The following is a 24,795-nucleotide window of genomic DNA, read 5'->3' on the forward strand; positions in this document are numbered from 1 at the left end:
ATGCTCTTGGAGCGAGCCCGGGCCGAGAAAGCGGCCCCCGCCGAGGCCTGCGCCTTCGGCCGGAACGCAGGTAAGGGGGACCCGACGGGGCGGCGGCGGCGCGCGGAGGAGGCGGCTTGGCCGTTGGGGCGGCCATCTGGCCTGGGCGTCCGAAGGGGGGAAAGAGAAACGGGGAAAGATAAATTAAGGAAGGAAAGGTTGAGAAGAACTTTGAAAGAAAAGGAGGCAGAATGGAAGAAAGGAATGGTTTTAAAGAAAGAGAAGGAAAGAAAAAACCCGCAGAGCGCTCAGCGTCCAGCAGGTCTGCGGGGATGTCCTCTTTGCGGGGAGATCTATGGAGGTGAAGGCAACCGGTGTTAGCGGGGATGGGAAGTTGGAGCTCCAGGAAGACGCTGCTACAACTTGGGGGGCTCCGCACTCCGGTGAGGGCAGGTGGGGGCTGCAGGTGCCTCAAGTCGCTTTTTGGAGACGGGCAGAGCAGCGCAGGAGGCGCCGGGGATCCAAGTCAGGATGTTGCTACTTTTTGGTGCTATTATTATATTCGGAACTGTTAGGACTATTGGTACTGATTTTATTACAACTGTTACTATTACTACTTTTGCACTACTACAAATTATTACAACTATTATGACTATCACTGCTACCATCGTTACTATTGTAACAACTATTATTGATTTCTCCTCCTAGTTATGGTTGATCTCTTGTAAGGAAATTTTCGAGGCTTTTAATCTCCTTCCGCCTTTTTCTGCAGCGACCTTATTTACTGGATGTCAGTGTATTCATTTTTTAAAAAATATTCTTTTGGTGCTGGAGGGGGCGGGTTGTCCTGAAGCGACGGAGGGAATCCTTTTCCAAAGTTCATCCTCCCCGGCAGGGGATCGAGCAGTGTCTGGGGAGACCCCCGCTCCAATCCTCTTGGCGCATCGCTTTTTCTATTCGGATGGTACCAAAGCAATCGAAATTCTTTTTAAGAGTAAAAAGAAGGAAAGAAAGAAAGAAGAAACATAGACGGGGTGGCGGGGTATGTAGGTTAGGAGTCCTTCAAATATTTTGTGCCAATCATAAATATTTTTATAAATAAAGAAGTAAATAAATAAATGGAGGGCCTGATTTTGGGGGGAGGGTGTAATTATTTTGTGTGTGGACATAAGACCAAATTTGGAGGGGGGGGGAGAAAGAAGAAGGACAATTTTTCGCGCCTTAGGGCTTTTCTCTCCTCCATAAAGGCCCTCCCTGCCTGTTCCTTAGGGGGTGCTTTTGGGGGGGGGAGAGAGAAAGAAATAATAATAACAAATAATAATAATAATAATAATAATAATAATAATAATAATAATAATAATATAACAGGCGGCCCTTTTATCCCTTGAAATACACACACGTTACCCCTATTGGGTGCCGTTAAACTTTTTGGGCGCTAAGTTAAACCCCCAAATAAAAAATAAAATAAAATAAAATAGGACCAAGGAAATAAATAGGGACAATTCCCAGAGGTGGTGGGTCTGGGAGCCTCAGCCCTGCACTCGCTTTCCTAGGAGTAAGATCCGCTTAACTCTGTGAGGCTTACTTTAGAGTAAAGTTTGTCAGGCTTGCACCACAAGGAATTTGTTTTTTGTTTTTTTAAAAAAACATTCTTTTTTATTCATTTGTTATTTGTCTTTCAAATTAAGAGGTTTTTTTTAAAGTGTTTTTGTCACTGTTGTTATTACTCTATTACTATTATTTGGAAGTCTGCAATTCCTGCATTACAGGAGGTTGGCTTAGATGTCCCGAGTCCGAGAAACGGGTGATTTGCCTCTCCTGTGTGTGGGTTTGCACTCCCCATGAAGGAGCAAGTTTGCACTTTGGGGGTGCTTCTGAATCCACCTCTGTCATTCACTGGAAGCTCAGGAAGCCTTAGTTGTCAGAAGTGCTTTTTACCAACTGCAGCTGGTTGCACGGCTATGCTTGGACCGGGAAAGGCTGCCCGCAGTAGTTCATGCATTGGTTCCTTCAGTACTGATTTCTGCAACGCACTCAAGGTGCTACTGTTAGTATATAAAGCCCGTAACAACTTGGGACCAGTTTCCTACTCAACCTTTCCTTTCAACCACTTTGAGCAGTTGAATTACTACTAATACTAACTGTATACTGCCCTTCATTGAAGATCACAGGGTTGTTCACAACATAAAAATACTAAATGAGAACACAAAATACATAAAAAAACAAACAAAAACAAACCAACCCCCCACCCACAAACACGTTTTAAACACCATAGAATGTTTGAGCCACATGATACCCATTCCAAATTTGTAAGAACTTGATCATTTAGTGTGGCAGCACCTGTATTTTGGAACTCCCAGCCTATTGATATGAAGTCTGTGCCTTTGCTGAACTCTTTTTGGTGACTGCTAAAAACATTCTTTGTTTGTAGATGCTTAGAGAATGGAAGTAATTTAAATTGGATTTAGTATTTTATGTTTTTGTATGTTTTGATGTATGGTTGTGAATTGTTCTTGATTCTTTTGTTTTATCCTTTTGTAAACCAATTTGAGTTAGTTAGTTTTTTTTACAATCAAGCGATGTATAAATTTTAGAAAATAAAATAAATAAATAGATGACCCCTGAGGTCCCTTCCAACTCTACAATTCTAGGATTCTTTGTATGTTCTGCACTACAGTATTAATGCTATGCTGGTAGGTTGCTAAATCACAATGAAATTGTCAATACCTTTGCCTAATGCTATAAACGTATTGAATTGAAATTATTATTATTTATTACCTGCCCTTCTCCCAAAGGGCCCAGGGCAGATTTCAGCATTAAAGTACAATTTTAAAATGACTTAAAAGTATTGCCCCCTTTTGCACTATTCATTTATTTATTGCCTTTCTACCCCCCCCAACCTTTCTGTCTCCAATGATCTCAATTCAGCATACATGGTTCTCTCCCTTTCTTCGTTTAATCTAGGCATAGGCAAACTCGGCCCTCCAGATGTTTGAGGCTATAATTCCCATCATCTCTGACCACTGGTCCTGCTAGCTAGGGAGTTGTAGTCCCAAAACATCTGGAGGGCCAAGTTGCCTATGCCTGGTTTAATCCCTACAACAACACTGCAAGGGAGTTTAGGCTGAGAGAAGGCAGTGACAGACCTCCAAGTTCATACCCATTGAGCTTCATGGCCCATTGAGCTTCATCTGAATCCTGGCCTCTCCAAGGTTTTAGTCCTCACTGAGTACCCAGAACAGTAGAATCATAGAAATGTAGAGTTGGAAGGACCCTGAGGGTCATCTAGACCAACCCCCTGCAATGCAGGAATCTCAACCTTTCATTAAAAACCTCCAAGGAAGTCCACCAACTCTTGGGGGAGTCTGTTCCATTGTTTACACTCAGAAAATTCTTCCTCTTATCTTGTAACTTGAAGCCATTGGTTCAGGTCCTACCCTTTGAAGCAGGAAGAAACAAGCTTGCTCCATCTTCCATGTGAGAGACGTAGCCTCATAAAGCTTGGTTTCCAGACCCTTGGTCACCTTATGAGGAAGGTAGGTTGGGCTGAGAGAAGCCAGTAAACAGCCCAATGTCCCGCAGTGAGCTTCATGCCCAAGTGGGGATTTGTACCTTGGTTATCTCCCGGGTTCTAATCCTCATTGAATTTCCACACCAGCCCTGCAAGGTAGCTTAGGTTAAGCACAATTATCTTTGTGTACGTTTAGGCATGAGAATTCTACACCAGATGGGATGTGGATGGATGGATGGACAGCCAGAATCAAAGTGCACAATTCCTGGCCTTGTCCTTCCTGAAGAGTAAATCCTTTTGGCAATCTCTGTGGAATTCGAGGGTCCAGCAGACTTTGTTTTTGGGCTGCTGAGTGGGGCCTGCCAATAGACAGGTAATACTTTTAAATGGCCTTCACAAATGTATTTTTTTCCAATGCTGAGGGAAGAAAACAGGGGTGTCAGCCAGATCTATGACCTCTGATGCCATCCCATTCAAGGCAGTCATCTGCCTCTGGGGGCATCTTGAGACTTCCTCCCCCACAAAAATCCAATTGATTTTTGTTCCCTCCATTTCTCCATGTTTAATTTCTGGGTTTTGGGATTTTTTGCCTTCTCTGATAACTTACGACTCTCAGCTACTCATCTTCAATTTTTCTTCTTGTTTAAATACACTCTACTCTAAGGAACTGGAATGGGGCAGTGAATTTCGTGTCCTGAGAATGATTTTTTTTTAAAGTCTGGCTGAATCTAAGTCAAAAAGACATATTTGAAATTCAGGAGTGAGTCATCCATAACCCCCTTTTGGGCTTTTAAAAATATTAATTTTATTAATAAACAAAATAAACCAAAGATAAAGGGAAATAAATCCTGTTACAGCAGGTTGAAAATAGTCTTAGGTAGGACATAATGCAGTGCAGTGCAGTGCAATGCAATGCAATGCAATGTGATTTTATAGGACTTATTACCCACCCTTCACCAACAGCTTCCAGGGTGGAGTACAAGTTAACCCCCCCCCCCCCGAAGTTTAACCAGATTGCAATCAGAGGAATGGAGCTGCAAACACCCTGTGGGTAAAAGGTAAAGAAGAATGGTGGATTTCTGGTGGCCCAGAATAGCACTGGAAAGCTTTTGGGCTGAACAGAATTTCTCAGCACCCAGCCTGGTGATTCCAATAAACATTGGTGGGGGACAGAATCTGACTGCAAAAGCCATCCAAATCCCTTGGAAGGTGATGGACTCCCCTTCATTGGAGACTTTTAAGCAGAGGTTTGATGGTCATCTGTCAAGGATGCTTTAGCTGAGATTCCTGCATTGTGAGACAAGGGGGTGGAGATGACCTTTAGGTCTCTACCAGCCCGACATGATTCTAGTGTTCTCTGTCCGTCCCCCCTCCCCACTTTGCCACCTTTCCCCATATCATCCAAAAGAGGGACAGGGGTGTCTTCCACACTGCCAGTCGTGAATTCTTGGGGTGGGGGTGGGGCCAGCTCGCTCTTCCTGGGTGAGAGTCGTGGTGCTTTTCTCCCCCACCCGTCGTGGGATGCTGCCTTCGAGGAAAAGGACCCCCAAAAGGAAAGGCTGGAGAATAACGGGCAGTAACTCATCCAGCTGGGGAACCTTTTAGCTGATTAAATTGCCTTCCTCCGACCCATTAGCAAATTAAATTTAAATAACTTTGCATATTGCCAACACACAGTATGAAGGACCTGAGATTAGCTCATGAGGCAAGCCAGAGAGAGAGAGAGAGAGAGAGATGCCGCTTTTTAGACGCTGGGATCGGCCTGGCAGTGAGGCGAACATACTACTACTACTACTACTACTAATAATAATAATAATAATAATATCCCTTTTGATAGCCTTTCCCCCCCGAGAGGAACTTGAGGTAGGTCACAGTTAAAAGAGAAACAAACAAAATGCAGTGTAAACAGAGAGAGGGAGGGAAAGCAATCATTAAAAACAATTAAACACACACACACACACACACAGAGACACACACACACACACACACACAGAGAGAGAGAGAGAGAGAGAGAGAGAGCAGCAGCAGCGCTTTCCTTAAAAAAATTCCCAAAATAATAATAATAATAATAATAATAATAATAATAATAAATTAAGTTTTCAATTTATATCCTTCAGGGGAAGGGTGGGATATAAACTGAATAACTAACTATGTAGTTTTATCACTTATTTATTTCATAATCTTTATTTCCCACTTGATGCTTTAAAAGCCTCAAAGTGGTTTATGAGAAGAATAAAACCATGAATTTATTGGTAGGAAAAATTAATACATTCAAAAGTAAAACAGCAACATTCTTTTTAAAGTAACTGAAATTGATCTTAAAATGTATTTTTTGTCTTATGCTATAAGCCGCCCCGAGGTCTCTTGATGAAAGGCGGTAAATAAAGTGAATAAATTAATGAATAATTAATAGCAATAGTCCTTGCATGCTGTCACCCACATGGCGTCAAAGCAGACTTGCAGAATGTTTATGTTACATAAATTATATTTTGCATTGCACACATAATGTGTATTTAGTTTTTTTTTTTAAAAGGTTACACAATATTCTGCAAAATGCAGATAGGATCTGACGTCAATCTACATAGTCCAAGCAAAATTACGGAACGCTGGTTTGATTCATGGGGTGCTTTAGTTGCGATTCTTGCGTTGCAGGGAGTTGGGCTAGATGGCCCTTGGGGAAACCTTATGACTCTACAATTCTATGATTCTGTTTACGGGAAAAGCGTCCCAGGCTTGGACTTTCGGGACCTCTTCGGGGCAAACCGGGACCTTCGAAGACCAGGTCCCTTCGGAGTCCGGCCTCCCTGGCCCTTCCCAGAGGAACACCCCTATCCATCTTCTCCTGCCTGTTTTCCTCACTCTCCTTCTGGGGAACTCCTCGACCCCACCTGCCTGCTGTGCACCATCGATATTGGGCTCTCGCCTTGATTTCCCCAGGCAACCCCCACCCATTGATCCATGGGCAGTGGGAGACGCCTCTAGCCCGAGCAAAGGGCCGTCCTTTTTTGTAGGGGGGGGGGCACCTGTTCCTTGCGCTCCTTTTTCTTCCTGCGTTTCCTTTGGAAGGAAAATCCATCACCTTTGGAGGTACTGTACTGTAATAGGACTACAGAGCTGGATGGGATCCCCAATGGTAATCTAGCCTAACCCCCTGCAATGCAGGAATTAGTGCCTTTGAGGACCTGCCAGGGTGCAGAAAGTCGCCTTTTGGGGTCTGCCAGTGGGGGCGGGGCATTTATAACACTGGTAAAACTGACCCTTGCCACTAGAAAACCAGCAGCTCAGGGAGTAATAGAGCCCAAAGGGCAGGATTTCTAGCTGCAGAAAGTTGTGCGGGGGCAGGGGCTTTTGGCAAAGTGCCTTTTATCTGTCAACGGGTCTCACGTCCAAGGGAGCAAAGTCCGAGCAAAGGCTTAATAAGGGCATGCAGAAAAGTTCAGTTCCCTTTTCAGTGATTACCTTTTGCATGTTTTTATTATCATTCTCTTTTATTATTAAACATAATAAACCAAAGATAAAGCACATAAAGAAATCGTGTCACAGCTGGTTAAAAGCAGCATAAGGTTTGAAATTGTTGTTCCAAAACATCACAAAAAGTCCATTTCCCCATGAAACAATCAGGCTGGTTTATATGTATTCTTTTGCATGTTTTTAACTTTTTGTATTTTCTCTGTCTTTTAATTTGTGGCCACCTGGAGCCTAAGGGAAAGTCAGGATATACATATAATAAATAATATAGGCTTAATTAATAATTAATAACAGAAATAATGTTAACCTGTTATAGCGTTTTAATTCTGTGTTAGTTTCAAACTCTCGCTGCGAAATTTTTCTCAGTCAAATCATCTTTTGTGGACACTGTTTTGAGGTTTCCCCCCTCAAAGCAGTGTGTAAATTGTATGAAATAAATATGAAATTAATAAATAAATAATAGAAAGACAACGAAGAGGGACATGGATTCTTTCAGCAGCAACAAAAAAGGATTGATTGATTGATCGAGTGACTGAGTGATTTCTAAAACCTTTATTGTTATATTTTTTTATTTTTTTGTTTAAAGGTAAGGTTTATGTATATTTTAATCCGTCTGACCACCTGGGTCTCAAGGCGGCTCACAAGAAATACACGAATGCAGATCAAGCCAATTTGAAGACAGGAATCTTCCACACGCCCAAAGCTCAGCTTCTCCATGGCATGGCAGGTTGTTCCCTCGCTTTAAAAAAAACAAACCGTAAACTTCCTTCGTTGGAGGTTTTAAAACAGAGATTCGATGGCCACCTGTCAGGAATACTTAGGTCTTCTGCGTCAAAGGGGCTCCTTCACGGTGTACCGTGAAGCAAATAAACCAACTCAGGCACTCACTCAGGGAAGCAACGCTTTGGCTGGAACTCCCAGCAGCCAAGACTTTTTATTTTGAAATATTGATGATAATATTTTAGTCTCCTCTTATTAGTTCTTTCGAAACCTTTAAGACAACATTTTAGTTCTCTGCTAATTGTATGTTCCTTATGTTTCCCCCGGGCCTTTATTTATTTAGTAAAATTTAGTAAAACGTATACAAGTTGATTGTAAAACAAAACTCAGAGCGGCTTTCCTGCCGGCTGCTTCAGAAAACAGTACCCGGCTGCACTGTCGCTGTCCGTGGTTCTGAAGCTGCGGGCGGGGAGGTGAGCGGGCAGGCCGGGCTTCCCCCGACCGCGCACCTTAAAGGGGCGGGTCCCGCAGTTGTCCTCACCGCCCCGCCCCCAGTCTCCTACGTCCGTCTTGCCCAGTTTGGAGGTGCGGCAGGATGGAGTCCCCCGTCGGCACACAGACGCTCCTCGCCCTCCTGGCCCGCAGAGGTAAGATGGGGGGGGGCGCTGCGCTCATCTGAAGGGAGACAAGTCCCCACCCAAATAAAATATTGCGGGCAATGCGGGGTAGAAGGAGTTGGAAAGGGATCGCGCCCCCAATTCTGTCTTCGGATTTGCTCCCCCTCCTCCAGATGCGAGGTGCGGGGAGAGACGTCCGGAAAAGAGTTGTCCGTCCATCTCGGAAAGGGGAAATCGGAAAGGGGCTAGGGCTGGGGGTGTTGGCTGAGCGGGAGAGGGAAAAGAATGATCGGTGGATCGGGGCCGCCAATAAACTTCTTGCGAGGGAGGAAGATTTGGAAAGTCCTCCGAATTGGACCTTTCCCACTATATATATATATGCGCACAATCGCACTTGGATGGACGGTTAATGTAAATCATATAAACGACTCTTATACTTCGCAAAAGGAACACACACGAGGAGAACGGGTTGAAAAGGGAAACGGGTGCCTAAAAACTATCAACATAAGCTCTAGAACTGAACCACTTTAACAGGGGGAAATTATTTCAGATTTTTATCTCACACAATGGATGTTGGTTTATATCATGGGTGTATCCTCTGTATTATTTTATGAATATATTGCTACGGACTTCTCATGGCCTTTGGCTAGAACAATAAACTCATTGATTGATTATATGTTTGTGTATAATGTATATATTATATTATATGAAATGAAATGAAAAATTATCTTAAAAGCTAAAGGCAAAAAGGGGACAATTTTCCCTCCATAATTTCCATGCTGTTGGCCATGATTTTATTGCTTCATCATATAGTATGGTCTGGTTCAATCAATCCGTATTATTATTATTCCCATAGCCAGCTGCTTCCTATAATAAAGAAAGAGAAACAATGAATATCAATAATCAGAAATCAGCAAATAATATAATGTAACCTTCTCCGAAACTGAGTGGGTTTTAGTATATACAGAAATGTCTCCCTGGATGTTCTTGATATTCGATTTTGAGTTGTGTTTGCATTTACAAAGGCATCAAAAATTCAATTATTATTATTATTATTATTATCATTATCATTATTATTAAAAAGTAAAATAGAGAGTGAATTCCAACCGGCCAGTCGCACACACAAGATTGTTTTAGTCGCAGCGGAGAAAATATTGGACCGGAGTGTTTTCTGCCTTCTTAAAGAAAAAAATCCCAATAATAGCTAAAATAGGGTGGTGGTAACTATTTATTAATGCTATTTAATTGTGGTTTATTTTGTATATTAATAACATATTTTTAAAGAAAGGATGGAATGGAAGGGTTCCTGAGAGTCTTACTGGTCCATGCAACTGTTATCCCGACCCTGGTAAATGCATCGGCTTGTGATTGGGGGCGGGGACTTTTTCGCCCCTGAACCTTTCTCCAGCTGCTCTCCGGCGAAAAGGGAACTAAAAACCGTAAAAAGAAATCAAGCCCCACCCCCCGGAGACTTGAGCCTAGTAAGGGTCAAGCTGGAGAATTGTTATTATTTTAAACCTGGGGAATTTTAAAATTTCGTTTGGGGAAGGTTATTTTGTTTTGGAAAGTATTTTTATTTATTTCGTTTGCGAAGACTAATACTGTAGAATCATAGTAGAGTTGGAAGGGGCCCCAAAAAACCATCTAGTACAGCCCTCAGCAGTACAGGAATCAATCACAGAGTCTTTGTGGTCGCTTTTCATGAGAAAAGATTAAGAAATGACCCGTCCTGGATGTTGGTTGCTCTTCTCACAAAACGTGTCTGGAACCCAGAGAAAGGAAATCATGTGTAGAAATTGACACTCAAACGAGTCATTCCGGCTTTTTTGGTGGAGGGTGGAGTCAAGTTCCGGCCCAGGAGGGGAAAAACTTGATTGGGTTCAAGCGCTTGGATCCTCTTCCCCATCACAACAACAACAACAACAACAACACTTTATATGTTTAGTTGAGTGTCTCCCTGAACTAAGAAAGACAAAACCTTTCTTTTTTGTCGCCCTCCTCAAATTATACACTGTGTTTTGTACAATTTTCTAAATAAAGTGCTATCAGGATTTATTTTCAATTTTATAGATATAGGTAAATGCGAATTAACAACAACAACAGTTTTCATTCATTTTCATATTATTTTGCTATAAATTAATGTAAAGGCATATTTCGGTTGAAGCTGTTCCTCCATTTTGTAGTGTGTGTGTGTGTATTCCTGTGGTTGATGCGACTGTGATGGTTAAAACAACAATAAACGTCAAATAGATTAATCATCATCATGAATTTATTCATTGCCCGCCCTTCACCCTAAGGTCCCAGGGCGGGTTGCAACACTAAAACCCAGTATTTTATAAAAAATTTTAAAACAACACACGACCCTAAATTTAAGGTGAGTCCTAAAATCCCGAACCTCTGTGTCAGAAGCAATGCATCTGAAGCGCTGACGTCTTTCGCCAGAAAAAGTTCAAGGAAAGGATCTAAAATAAATCAGGAGCGCGCACAAAAATACTCTCGGGGATACGACGAGTGCCGCGACTGAAAACGAAAACCAGCCTTCCCTTAAAAAGAGGGGGGGCGGGGGAGGAACTTGAAACTCGTCAAAACCCAAATTTCCAGAGTGGAAAATAAACAAACAACAGAATAAATAATAATAATAATAATAATAATAATAATAATAATAATAATAATAATAACAATAATAATAATAAACAAAAAAGAAACAAAACGCGAAGGAAAAGCAAGGAAAGTTCCAGGAAAAAACGAGGCAGGGCTGGATGCTTTAAAACCACATTTTGAGCCTTGATTTGTTTCCGCACCCTGCCCGCGACTGGGCGCGCGCGCGGTGGGGGAGGGAATCCTTATCGTATATTTCTTTCGTAAAATTTATACACCGCTGTATTGTTTAAAAACTCACCCACCCACACCCACACTCTCAAAGCAGTTTACACAAACCATAAAATTATCAGTAAGAAAAAATGAACAGCAATAATTTAGCTTTCCTATTTTTGGCGGTGATTTTGATGGGACTTGATTCGTTTTCTTGATGGGACTTGATGGCGGTGGTGGAGGAGGAAGGCGATGTGGGTGGGTTCACACCAATGGAGGGCGGAGGAAGACCCCTCCTCTGCTCACTAGCCCCTAGGAAAATCAACAAATACTTTTTTTAAAAAAAAGGACAAATGGGGGCGGCGGAGGAAGCCACAGTAAAAGTGAGCAATGCAACAGGTGACCCGGCTCCCAAGGCCATGATCCTGCTACCTTGCTTCTGAGCCACCGTGCCTTAGGATCGGCTTGCGCCTTAAGCAAACAATTTCTCTCTATTTCCCCACCTCCCTGTTCCTGGGGATGCCAATGAGCGGCTCGCTTCCCAGTGGAAGTGAAATGGGGGCAGGATAGATATTGCGCTCCCCCACCCCTCAAAAGGCTCACCGGCATCCATCCACAAGGCACTGTGCGACCGCTCAAGAAGAACTGGGCGTACAAGAGGCAGAATTGAAGGGAGAGCGAGATGCCTAGATTAATCACTCAATTACTTAATTGAGCGAACTAATCTGCATGTCTCTAAAATCTCCAGGTTTTCTTTTTAACACCTGTAAGGGATATATTCTATTATGTTTTTAATTTTTTAAAATTTATTTATTACTGTATTTACCGGCCATAAGGCCTTTGGGGATCATAGAATCGTTGAATTTGAAGGGAAAGTCTTTGTTTCTGGAAACATTGAGATCAGTGGCTGGGAGAACATTTTAAACTTCTTTTAGAATGCTTTAAAAATGGTTTGTTTTTTGTTTTTTCTCAAATCATTGATCATAGCATTGCAGAATTAGGAGGGACCATGAGGGCCATCTAGTCCAGCCCCCTGCACTGCAGGAATCACAGCTAAAGGATCATAGCATTCTAGAAGGGGGCCAGTGGCAGCCTTTGGGCTCTCAAATTTCAGCAGCACCATGTGCAAAGCAAAAAAATTCAGTGCCCCCACCTCTCACACTCCGTCCTACACCGAGGGGATCCGAGAAGCCATCTAGTTAAGCCCCCTGCAATGTGGTGCCCAAAACTGGACCCCAGGTGAGGTCTGAGCAGGGCAGAATGGAGCAGTACTATTCCTTCCCTTGCTCTGGCCTAAAATCGCATTAGCTATTTTTGCTGCTGCATCAAACCTGTTGCAAGGTTGCAAACACCTGGCTTGACAGGTGTCTCTGTGTCTTTCTCCCTGACAGAGGTCCCGCTATGCGCAGGGTGCAACCAGCACATTGTGGACCGCTTCATCCTGAAGGTGCTGGACCGGCACTGGCACAGCAAGTGCCTGAAGTGCAGTGATTGTCAAGTCCAGCTAGCGGAGAAGTGCTTCAGTCGCGGGGAGAGCGTCTACTGCAAGGAGGACTTCTTTAAGTGAGTCCTGGGGGTGGAGGAGGAGGGGGAATCAAATGGGCCACAAGGGGGTGCGTTTCCTAAGGGGAGATCCCTGTTGGGATCCACCCCCTGTGCAACAAAATAAGGTCACAGAATCAAAGAATCACAGAAGGGGAAGAGATCGTCCTAAGGACCACCTGGTTCAAGCCCCTACAATGCAGGAATCACAACTAAAGAACCGCAAGCCTTGTCCGGAGGTAGGACTCAGGCCAATTCATATCCTGCAAAAGCAAAAGAAAGAGTTGTCCATTGGAGGCATAAGAACACCAGCAGAGCCGTGCAGGATCAGGCCAGTGGCCTGTCTAGTCCAGCCACCTGTCTTCATTGTGGCCAGGTTACCTGAACACTGGTGGGGAACAGGAGAGTTGCTGTTGCGCTTGGGTCCTGCTTGTGGGCTTCCCAAAATGGGCATCTAGTTGGTCACTGTGAGGACAGGATGCTGTATGACATAGACTCCCTTCAGCCCAATTCAGCAGCCAGGCTCTTGTTATGTTCTTATGGAACCTCCAGGTCCAGAGGCAGTCTATCTCAGTTCCTAGGTTCTTGGGGGCATTTGGCTGCTGTGAGAACAGGGTGCTGGACTAGATGCGTCCCCTTTGGCCTGATCCACCTGCAACAACCAGGCTTTGCTTGGGCATGGACAGAACTCCCCTCCCAGCATGAATAAAGACAGCCAGCTCCCCGTACCACTTGCACTTGCATTATGGACTTTCAGGGGGATGAGTGCGCTTGACTCCAGATTTCACTCTGTGTCCATTTCTTGGGAAGGTGTCCCAGCATGCTCTTGGGTCTCTTCAACAGCAGAATTGTACAATAAATTCCCCATTTGTAAGTTCTCAAATCTTTCAGTGTGGTAGCACCTACACTTTGGAACTCCCCGCCTATTGATATCAGGCAGGCACCTTCTTCAGGGTATTCTTTTTGGCACCTGCTAAAAACATTTTTTTTTTGTTTAGACAAACCTCTCCAGACACTTGGTGTGAGTTTTAATTTAGTCAATTGTTATTTTAACTTTTCAAAAGTCTTAAATTCTTATTAATTCTTATTATTGGTAACTTTATTGTTTCATTCTTTTTGGAAACAGCTGTGAGGTTTTTGGTTGTTTTTTTTTACTATCAAGCAATGTATAAATTTTATGAGATAAAATTTCTCCCTGCTGATTTATTTCAAAAGACTTTGCTGCAGTTGTTTAATTAAAGATGAGTTTTAATTTGTCTTTATTATTATTTTAACTTTTTGAATTTCTTACATTATTGTTAATTTTTCTTAGTGATCATTTTAATGCTTTATCTTTTTTGTGAAATGACTTTGAGATTTTTTATTTTTACAATTGAGCAGCATACAATATTTTATGAAATAAGTAAATAATAAATACACCCAGGAGCTGCCAATTGACCATGGGATCATTTTCTTTGCATCATAGAACCATAGAATTGGAAGGGATCCCAAGGATTACCTAATTCAGTGTTTCCCAAATTTGGGCCTCCAGCTATTTTTGAACTACTATTCCCATCATCCTTGAACACTGGTCCTGCTAGCTATGGATGATGGGATTTGTAGTCCAAAAACAGCTGGGGATACAAGTTTGGGAAACGCCTGATCTAGTCCAACCCTCTGCAAGGCTAATGATCCTGGACCACAACAGGAATATGGTTTCTTCAGCAATGAAAGGAAAATTTCAAGGAAGGAATCAGAACATATTAATTTACAGAATCATAGGATTGTAGAGTTGTAAGGGGTACCAAGAATCATCTAGTCCAACCCTCTGCCATGCAAGAATCACAACTAAAGCTTTGTTCCTTTCAATGACCAAACAGGAGGTTTGGGACCAAATGTGCGGCCTGTCAACAGGGGATTCCTCCAACGCAGGTTGTGCGGAGAGCCCAGGACTTCGTTTACCACCTCCACTGCTTCTCCTGTGTTGTCTGCAAGCGGCAGCTGGCCACAGGGGACGAATTCTACCTCATGGAGGACAGTCGCCTGGTTTGCAAAGCAGACTACGAGACAGCCAAGCAGAGAGGTGGGTTGCACCCAGAAGGCTCCCTGTTATTTCATCTCCAATATTTATGGAGCATTTTCACTATAGATGGTCACAAAGTAGTGCTTACTTTGAGGGGGTTGCCTCCCCTAGTAGGGAGTGGCTTGGCACACTCATTGTCACATGGAGTTTTTATCTGCTTTGGAAGTTCTCCAACCTCTCTTTACACCTGGGGTGGGTGAGGTATTTTCTTTGAGGGCCACATTCTATCAGGGGGAATCTGTCAGGGGGTATATGGTGGAAATGGGCAGAGCCAGAGTCACTGGGTCAGTTTCCCTAAGAAAATTGGAAACAGATTTTAGAGGTGTTGATTCCTAAATTTTATTCCAATCCATTAGAAGAATTTATGTTCCGATATCTGGTTCCCATATCTTTTGAAGGGGTTCCATAGATCCGTAAGTTACATTAAGCAATAAAGAGTATCATTTTGAAATTAACTCTTTCCCCGCCTCTATCCATTGTGTTTAATAAATTTTCAAATTTTGTCAGAGGCCTCAGAGCTTGTATTTTTACATACTCTTTTATAATAAAACTATTTATTTGATTAAACTAAATCCAGCTTGAGTTAAGATTCGGAAAAGTTTATTTTATTGGGTTAATGGAGGCTGATTATTGGTATTGAAATCTCACTACATGTGTAAATATTTGGATTCCCAAATTATCTCTCCTTTGCTGGAAAAAAAATACATGTTTAGGTTGCCAGGTTTTCCAACAGTACAATATGAACAGTACAATTTGTAAATTGATTCCATAGAATTGAATCATAGAATTGTAGATTTGGAAGGGATGCCAAAGGTCACCTCATCCAGTCTCCTGCTATGCAGGATTTGTTATAGAGTTCAGTCCCATTTATGTTGAATTGTTTATTCCATTAGTTCAAAAGAGACCAGAGAAATGAAGCATTGGCAAACTCTTTCCAGAGCTATGTGGACTGAACAGACAGCTCAGATTTGGAAGAAAACCAGACGTGTAAAATTAGAACAAGAAGGAAAAACAACATAACAAAGGACTTTTAAAAAGTTTGGGCAGCCTTTATTTCATTTGTAATGTCTAAGGAATATGGCTTTCAACTGCCTATTGGAAATTTATGGAAAAGTGTGCACGCACGCACACAGACACACACACGTGTAAAAGTTACTAGACACCTTTTCTTCTGAGGAGGGTAGGGAGACAAGGTTAGGGGTGAAAAGATGTTTGCTTGTATTGTTTTGGATATGTGAAAAAAAACCAATAAAGAATTCTTAAAAATATAAACAAACACCATCCAGAGAATTGGATGGGCTGGGGGCTGATTTAGGGTCATAGGTTTGTGGTTCCTGGAGCTTTGGGATCTTTGATGCCTTTCCTCTTGGGGACATTTGCAGAAGCGGAGTCCACAGCAAAGAGACCCCGCACGACAATCACAGCCAAACAACTGGAAACCTTGAAAAATGCATACAACAATTCCCCCAAGCCAGCCCGACATGTGAGGGAGCAACTTTCCTCCGAGACTGGCCTGGATATGAGGGTGGTCCAGGTGAGTGACCCCACCTGAGGGTGGGTGTGTGGGGCAAGGGAGGGGGCAGGCATTTTCCAGCAAACATTTTAACTAATGCTTGATTGTATTTTTTTTTTTACTGATTCTGGAATTGCATCTTTGCAAACTGCTTAGAGACCTTTATAGTTAAGTGTATATAAACTGTTTAAATAAAGAGAAAGAGAGAGAAGAGTTTGTGCTGGGTTGGGAAAATAGTTGCTGATATGTTATTAATATCAACTGTCACCCAACTGCGACAGCTGCAGCCATTCCTGAACTGGGAAAGCATTGCCATAGTAGTTCATGCACTGGTTGCTTCAAGGTTGGATTACTGCACTGAGCCCTTTGTGGGGCTTCCCTTATGCTTTAACTGTAGGCTGCAGCCACTGCAGAATGCTGAAGCACAATTGCTGGCAGGACTGATGCATTGTCAGCATATAACAGCTGTGCTCAGAGATCTGCTATGGTTGCTGATTTGCTGCTGAGCCAAGTTCAAGGTGTTAGTATATATAAAACCTTAACAACTTGGGACAAGTTTACCTATGAGATTGCCTTACCCTCATACACCCTATTGAGTGCTTCAATCAGCAGAATTGGCACTAATATAGGTGGCACATAATTGGCACATAATACCCATTATACATTTGTAAGGATTTGGTCTTTTAGTGTGGTAGCTTTGGAACTCCCTGCTTCTGGATATCAAGCAAGCAGGTGCTTTCACTGTACAGTACTCTTTTCGGCAGCTGCTAAAAACTGCTTAGTTGCTAAAAACATTCTCGTTAAGACAAAGGGGTCCAGATGCTTAGAAAGTTGTTGTGGATTTTAATCTATTTTTGTATATTTGTATGTTTCAGATTTTTCTTGATTTTATTGATTTATCTTCTTGTAAACTGTTTTGGGGGTTGCTTGGTTGGTTTTTTTTTACATTTGAGTGGTGTATAATTTTTATGAAACAAACAATTATTAATATAAATATTTGCTTTGCTTTGATATTTTTTGTTTTGCTTTTCCAATAATGGATGTTGAGCTCAAAGCACAATAATCACAATAGCATTAAGAACAACAAAAGATTGCAATAACATGCAAATAAAGCAAACACAGCAATAAATTCATCAAAGCAATTTGGCATTTAAATGTGCTGTTAAATATTGTCTATTTGTTGCATTACATGCATGTTTTGAATTGTTGTACTGTAATGCAAAAGTGATAAATAAAAATATTTATCTGCTTGGATAATTAACTGTTAATAAAAAATTAACTGCTTGGACACCTTAAGGTAACAAATGGCTAATTGGAGGTAGAAATGCAAATAAATACTTATTTATTCAATGTCTTCTCTGCCCTTCACCACAAGGTTACAGCAATTTAAAAACACAGGGCTTTTTTCAACTAAGTTTTTCTCAGAGTAGACCTATTGGAATGAATGACCATGGCTAAGGTAGTTTCATTAATTCAAACATATCTACACTGAATAAAACTTAGTTGAATACTCCCCCCCAAAGTTTAAAACAAGTTACTGTCACAAGGCCAGGGTAAAGTGGTGCATCTTCAATATATTATATTATTTGCTTATGTTATAAAATTTATAAACCACCTGGTTGTTAAAAAAGACCATTCAAGGCAGATTACAAAAAGATAAAACAATAAAATCAAGTAACAATACTTGAAAATGTACAAAACTTTCTAAGTGCCAAAATATCAAGAGGCAGGGAGTTCCAAAGTGCAGTTGCTGCTACACTAAAGAATCAAGTTCATATGCTGGGATTTAGTCTTATTCTTATTCTCATTCTTATTTATGACATTTATATACCGCCCTAAACTCACAGGTATACCTATACCTGATGGAAACTATATATAATAGCATTTCTGTGGTGACAGAATCCCGCAACTTCAGAGGTTTTGTATATTGTAAATGTGAGCTTGAGCAGCAAGTGCTCAACCCTCAGAAAAATAAAAATAAGTGAGAGATGGACATCTCTGCGGAAATGCCCATGTTGCAGCGAGAGGTGAATTGCAGCTCCCAGGATGCCAGTGGCTTTCTCAGGAGCACTTAAATGTTGCAGATTTAAGAGCTTCTCCTGGCCACCTCCTCAGGTTTGGTTCCAGAATCGGAGAGCGAAAGAGAAGCGGCTAAAGAAAGACGCTGGAAGGCAGAGGTGGGGGCAATACTTCCGGAATATGAAGCGGTCGAGAGGGAACTCTAAATCCGACAAGGAGAGCATCCAGGAAGAGGGCCCGGACAGCGACGCTGAGGTCTCCTTCACAGGTACATTGAATTGTAGAATTGCATACCCTTCAACATTTCTTCAATGAAAATAGGGACGCCCTATTTCATATTAATAACAATTTTATTATTTATACCCTACTCATCTGGCTGGTTTGCCTCAGCCACTCTGGACAGCTTCCAACATATATATAAAAATAATAAAACATTAAGCATTTAAAAAACAACAACTTCCCATTCAGTGATACCTCAGTGTAAGTACTCAGTTGGTTCCGGAGAGCCATTTGCTCCCTGAAAAGTACTTAATCTGAGCGCCATTTTTACGTGTGCGCGAAGTGCTGATAGAGTGCTTCTGCGCATGCGCGAACTGTGCAGATCGCTTCTGCGCATGCACGCGCCATGGAACACTTCCAGGTCCACGGAGTACTTAAACTGAAAGTACTCAAACTAGAGTGTTCTCAGACCGAGGTATGACTGTACAGCAGGCATCCCCAAACTTTGGCCCTCCAGATGTATTGGACTACAATTCCCATCATCCCTGACCACTAGTCCTCTTAGCTAGTAAAAATAAAATAAAATAAAATAAAAATAAAGCTGCTCTCTCTTTCCCCCTCTCTTCCAGATGAACCATCTATTTCTGAGATCAGCCACACCAACGGAGTCTATGGGAGCCTTGGGGAGAACTCTCCTGCCCTGGGGCGGCCGGCTGGGGGCAATGGAGGCTTTGCCCTGGAGCACAGTGGACTCCCAGTTCCAGACCAGTATCATGACCTCCGCCCTACCAGCCCTTTGCAGGCCCTGCCTGGCCACCAGCCCTTGATGTCCAGCCTGGTTTACCCTGATGGTGGCCTCAGCCTGGTGGGGCAGAGCGGACAGGGCGTGCCCCAGCCCATGAGGGTGCTGGCAGGGAATGGACCTGGCTCGGACCTCTCCACGGGGAGCAGCGGGGGCTACCCAGACTTCCCTGCGAGTCCTGCCTCATGGCTGGACGAAGTGGATCATGCCCAGTTTTGACGGAGCCCATCACTTCTGGCTAGGGTGTGCGCGCTCCCTTGAGACTTTTTAAAAATGGAATGACAATGTTATTTCAACTGGCGTTGGGATCAGCCAGCAAAGATGATGGAGGACATCCTCTTACAACATCCACTGCCCCAACTGCAGGACTAGTCCCATATTAGGGGCATGTGTGTGAGAAAAATATATGGACCAAGATGCCTTTTGGGCCTGACTGACAGTCTGGAAGTGCTTCCTGGGCTGGGCCACTTGCCATTGAACCACAGGGCCAGACAACCCTACTGATGGCACCAAATGGTATGGGGAAATGCCAGGAAGTTACTGTATTTCCCCCAAGGATGGTTGCAGCTTCTGCACGGGGTGCTGTGCTGCTGAGCACCTAACAGACCTTGTGCTTTCCATAAGATATATGTGTGTCTGGGGAGGGATGTTGATTTTGGTTTTGTTTCTATTTTTTAAAATAATGCTGTTCTCCATACATGTCTCAATGGAAGGACTGACCTTTCTGCCATCCCAGGCCCATCAGAAGCTCTTAAAAAAATTGCATAGCTTCAAAATAGTTTTCCACAGTGAGAAGAAAGGAGTGTGTGTGTGTGTGTGTGTGAATACTTCCAAGAGGTGAGATATTTTGAGGAAATACCCTTCTAAGAGGACTCTTAAAAGAATATGAGAGAGAGAGAGAGAGGGAGGGAGAATGGGTTTTTTCCTTTTTTTTTAATTATAAAAAATGCATGCACCCAAGACATAGGTTTTCAAACGCCAATGATGCAATGTTCTTTCTTTCTTTTTCTTTAATGGCCAAGGTGGCCCTAATTTGTAGGCTACTAGCTGTATTATTTCCATCATGCTGTGAATAAGGTGTATTAATTACAGAACCGGTTCTCATTTTATCATAGGCTCATAGAGATCAGTGGTCTGTATGTGTCATTCATCTCCTGGAGTGGGAAATGGGGTTTGTGTGCTTTTTCAATTTACTCCTTTTAAAAGTGGTTCTTCTGTGGACTGTCAGGGAGCCTGGCGTAGTTGCCAGGAATGGCGGTGACACAGAATCATAGAAGTTGTAAGGGATCCCAAGGGTCATCTAGTCCAACCCCCTGCAATAACTGTGATCCCTCGCCTTCTCTGTTCCACTCCACCCATGTTTCCTAATTGGAGAGAAGGTGAAAGAAAACACCTCACCCCACACATCTCCCCACACTTCTTTACTTTCTCTCCAAGCAGTGTAGGCAACTGGGTGGGAAGGTGGTTGCTGGAGGCCAATGGGGGTGAGTCCTCTGTTGTCACAGGCTTCCTATTTCCCTGCAGTTTTGGGGTGTGGGTAGCTCTGTGGTCTAAACCACTGAGCCTCTTGGGCTTGCCGATGAGAAGGTCAGCGGTTCGAATCCCCATGACAGGGTGAGCTCCCATTGCTTTACCCCAGCTCCTGCCAACCTAGCAGTTCGAAAGCATGCCAGTGCAAGTAGATACAGTGGTACCTCTACTTACGAATAACTCTACTTACGAATGTTTCTACTTATGAATGGAGCTCCGTCCGCCATCTTGGATGCGGTTTAGATAGGATTTTTTCGACTTACGAATTTTTAGATAGGGTTGCTTTGACTTACGATTTTTTTCTCCCAATGCATTCCTATGGGATTCGACTTACAATTTTTTTCGACTTACGAATGTGCGTTCGGAACGCATTAAATTCGTAAGTAGATGTACCACTGTAAATAGATACCACTACAGTGGGAAGGTAAATGGTGTTTCCGTTTGCTCTGGCTTCCGTCACGGTGTTCCGTTATACCAGAAGTAGTTGGTCATGCTGGCCACATGACCCGGAAAGCTGTGGACAAACACCAGCTCCCTCAGCCTGAAAGTGAGATGAGTGCCGCAAACCCATAGTCGCCTTTTACTGGACTTAACCGTCCAGGGGTCCTTTACCTTTTTTCACCTGCAGGCTTCCTATTTCCTTGCAATTCCACATAAAATGGGGGGATGGGATGCTGATTCCCTGATCAAAGGAATTCCTGTCAATTCGTTGTAAGGGTTTTATTCCCTTCAGCAACAAAAAGCCTCGTGGCACCTCAAAGGCTTATAAATGTATTTAAAAGCATTTATAATACCCTTGAATGTTTTAAAAAAGCTGACACTGTGAACTATCTAAAAATGAACAATATTTCATTAAAACACACAGCCCCAAACCAGCAACTCATCAATATGAAAACATGCAAAAGCATGGCAGGGTGAATAAAACAGAAATTTGGATGATCCAAAGATGTAAAACAGAAGTCAATCTTACTGGTCAGGGAAAGGCAGGGCAAATAGATTGTGGCATCCTCTCTGATGGATTGTGATCCATTTCAGCAGATAAAACTGTGGGCTTTATCTGTAAAAGTTTATAGCATAATTAGGTTGCTAGTCCTTTAAGAAGCCACCCGGCCCTTGCATTAATTTGTGTGTAAGATTTGAAACATAGTTCTAAAGGGGGAAGAGAAGCATATGCCCTATTTACTGGAGAGCAAAAGGTTTTTAACTGGGCAATCAAACAAATGAGTCAATTAAGGTTCTATGCATGTCTGCTCAGAAGTAAGTCTGAGCTCAATGGGGTATGTACATCGGAGTACTGTATATCCAGGATGGCAGCTTAAACATTTACTGCAAATCAAGGTCCATATTTCATTAGTTTGCTAGGGATAAAGTCCCCTCTGTGAGGCTGTCATGGCAAAGGAATTCGTTTCTTTGCTGCCTGATTGCCAAAAGCTTCCCTAACACAGTCTCTGGCAAAGACTTTCTGTACGTTGGAGACAGACCCTTTCCAAGCACCCATCTTAAAGCCCTCAAGGGACACGCAAGGGGTGTTTTCTAAGCATCCCCCCTCCCCCTTCTTCCAGGAACCCCTGTGTTTTCCAAAGCAGACTCCTGTATATCATAACCTGTAATGCTGAATATTACCTGTTGGTTATGTGTTCTGTCTGTTGTCTCTTTCTCTCTGACCAAATACCGTGAAGACTTTCAATAAATTTGTCAGCAAAAGAATAATGAGGCCTCATGCTCAATGTGCTCAAATATTCTCCTGGTTTTAACCCCATAAACCTCCCACACTTACTGGTCACTATTGGGGGGAGTGTTGGGGGGCACTCCAATGACCCCTACTGTCTTCTGTGTCTGTTTTTTCATCCCAGGCTGTGGACTGAAGGGGTCTGAAGTCAAGGCAGCCCAGGCCTGGTCAGTGGTAGTGGCTACTTGCCACAATGGCTATGTTTTCCCTCCCCTGTTGGAGGCAGTAAATCTGAATAATACCAGTTGCTGGGAATTACAGAAAGGCAGTGTTTTCTTGTGCTCATGTCTGCTTGTGGGGTTTCCATGGGTTTCTGTGTGACCAGTGTGTCTGTATGAAACCTCCAGGTTCAGGCAGTCTATCTAGATTCCTAGATTGGCCACTATGATGACAGGATGCTGGCCTCAGCCACAAGACTCTTTTGATGTCCTTCTGAGGTGTCTTTGGAAGCCAGGACCCATTCCTTTGATGGTCTCAAAGACCATTCCTGTGGGATCCCCTTCCATGGAGGAATCCCTCAATAAAGCCACTTTCAGTGCCACTAGCCACACTTGGGTTCCATCAGGATGGAAAATGAACCTTCTCTAAACCTCCTCATGACCCTGTGGATAAATACAATTCCTCATTTGCCTCCTAAGTCTCATAAGCTCTCTATTTCAGCAGAGAGAAAGATGTTGGGGCAGCCTGACCCTGCATCGTTCTCATTGCCAAGGTGGTAGGAAACCTGATCCTTGTGAACATAAGGAAACAGAATGGGAAAAACAGGAGAGGACGTGTCGCATGAAGAGCTGCTAATCCAACCCAATCCTCTCATCAAAACAGTTTCCAGGCAGGTGCGGCAGGTTTCCAGGCAGGTTGCGTCTACCTGGCAACCAGGTGAATCACAAACAACATGGGATCAGGGTGTGAATTAGCGAGCAACCTTTGTTACAAAGCTTGTGTGTAACTCACAGGATGACTTTTAGGTGATCTCTGTGCTTCTGCAGCACTGTGCCAAGCAGATCTAACGCCAGGGGAAGGGCCGTAGCTCAGCTGCAGAGCACCTGCCCTGCAAGCAGAAGATCCCAGCTTCAATCCACACTGGCATCTCCAGGTGGGGCTCAGAGAGACCCCTGTCTGAACCCCTGGACAGCTTCTGCTACTGTCAGTATCTCTCCCCAACTGTGGTTTCCAGCAACTGGTACATTCAGAAGCATTGCTGTGGAGGCAGAGCATAGCCATTGCGGCTAGTAGCCTTCAATAGTCTTCTCAATGAATTTACCCAGTCCTTTTTTTAAAGCTATCCAACTTGGTGGCCCTCACTACCTCCTGTGGGAGTGAGTTCCACAGTTTAACTCTGCACTGTGTGAAGAAGGGTTTCTTTTTATCCGTCCCAAATCTTACAACGTTCAGTTTCATTAGATGTCTTCAAGCTCTAGTGTTAGCAAACTATGTGTTTGATTGTTTCTTTTACTTTCCTTGGTTTATAATTTCCTTGCATGTTCTTGGTCATCTTTTGGGCACCGCTGATTCTTTTCTTGTTACTGGAATGTAGAATTACGGTAAGCAGAGGCAGTAATAAAGGACATTTGAAAAGATCTCTCTCTAGCACGCAAAAAACCCAAAACTTTGCTGCATTTAAACACATACACAGAGATTTATGTGGGCTATTTTGATGGGGAGCCCTTAATACCAACTCTCCCCCTCTGTATCCAGTTATCATTCAAGGGCACTCAAGCCCACTCATTTTGGCAGCCCCCCTCCCGAGGATTAAACCCTCCACCTACTTGCTACTGCCGCCACCAAGCTTGGGATGCATGAATACAACCCGAGGCCACCTGCCCCGCCTCACAGGAAGGCTTGTAAATGTCCCCCTGTCATCTGGAGGGGAGTAAATCACTCCTGACAGCTACATCTCCACAGAGCCGTTAGAATTAATGTCACAATTTGGTGCCTAATGGAGCGGAGAGATTTGCCGAGCTGTGGCCAACACCTCCTGGGACGCCGGCCTCTCCTGGGACCTTGACTAGCACAGATGCCATCAGGGGCTGCCTTGTTCTGGTGCCGAGGACAGAGCCATGTGGTGGGGCATAGAGTGTGGGGAGGGCGGCAGGAGAGAGGCAAGGACAGGCAGGCAGGCAACTGAACTGTCAAGCAAAAAAGGCCCTTTGTTTTGCAAAACCTTTGACTGTTCACACACCACACTATTTTGGGGTGGGGGTGGTATATTTTTATTTATTTTCAATAAGAGAAACTGGGTCCAGAATAATAAAAAATGTATTCAGCAGTACAGG

At 43.2% G+C, this 24,795-nt stretch overlaps 1 protein-coding gene across 1 annotated transcript; it reads left to right on the forward strand.

Annotated features, from left to right (window-relative positions):
• LHX3 (LIM homeobox 3) lies at positions 1–19,482 on the forward strand. The gene is made up of 7 exons (XM_060270565.1): positions 1–70; positions 12,471–12,669; positions 14,508–14,710; positions 14,777–14,779; positions 16,093–16,244; positions 18,339–18,510; positions 19,091–19,482. The coding sequence occupies exons 1-7, from the start codon at positions 1–3 to the stop codon at positions 19,480–19,482; spliced, it is 1,191 nt and encodes a 396-aa protein (XP_060126548.1).
• Positions 19,483–24,795: the final 5,313 nt, after the last annotated feature.

The sequence above is a fragment of the Zootoca vivipara genome, chromosome Z, assembly GCF_963506605.1.
Source record: "Zootoca vivipara chromosome Z, rZooViv1.1, whole genome shotgun sequence".
NCBI lineage: Eukaryota > Metazoa > Chordata > Lepidosauria > Squamata > Lacertidae > Zootoca > Zootoca vivipara.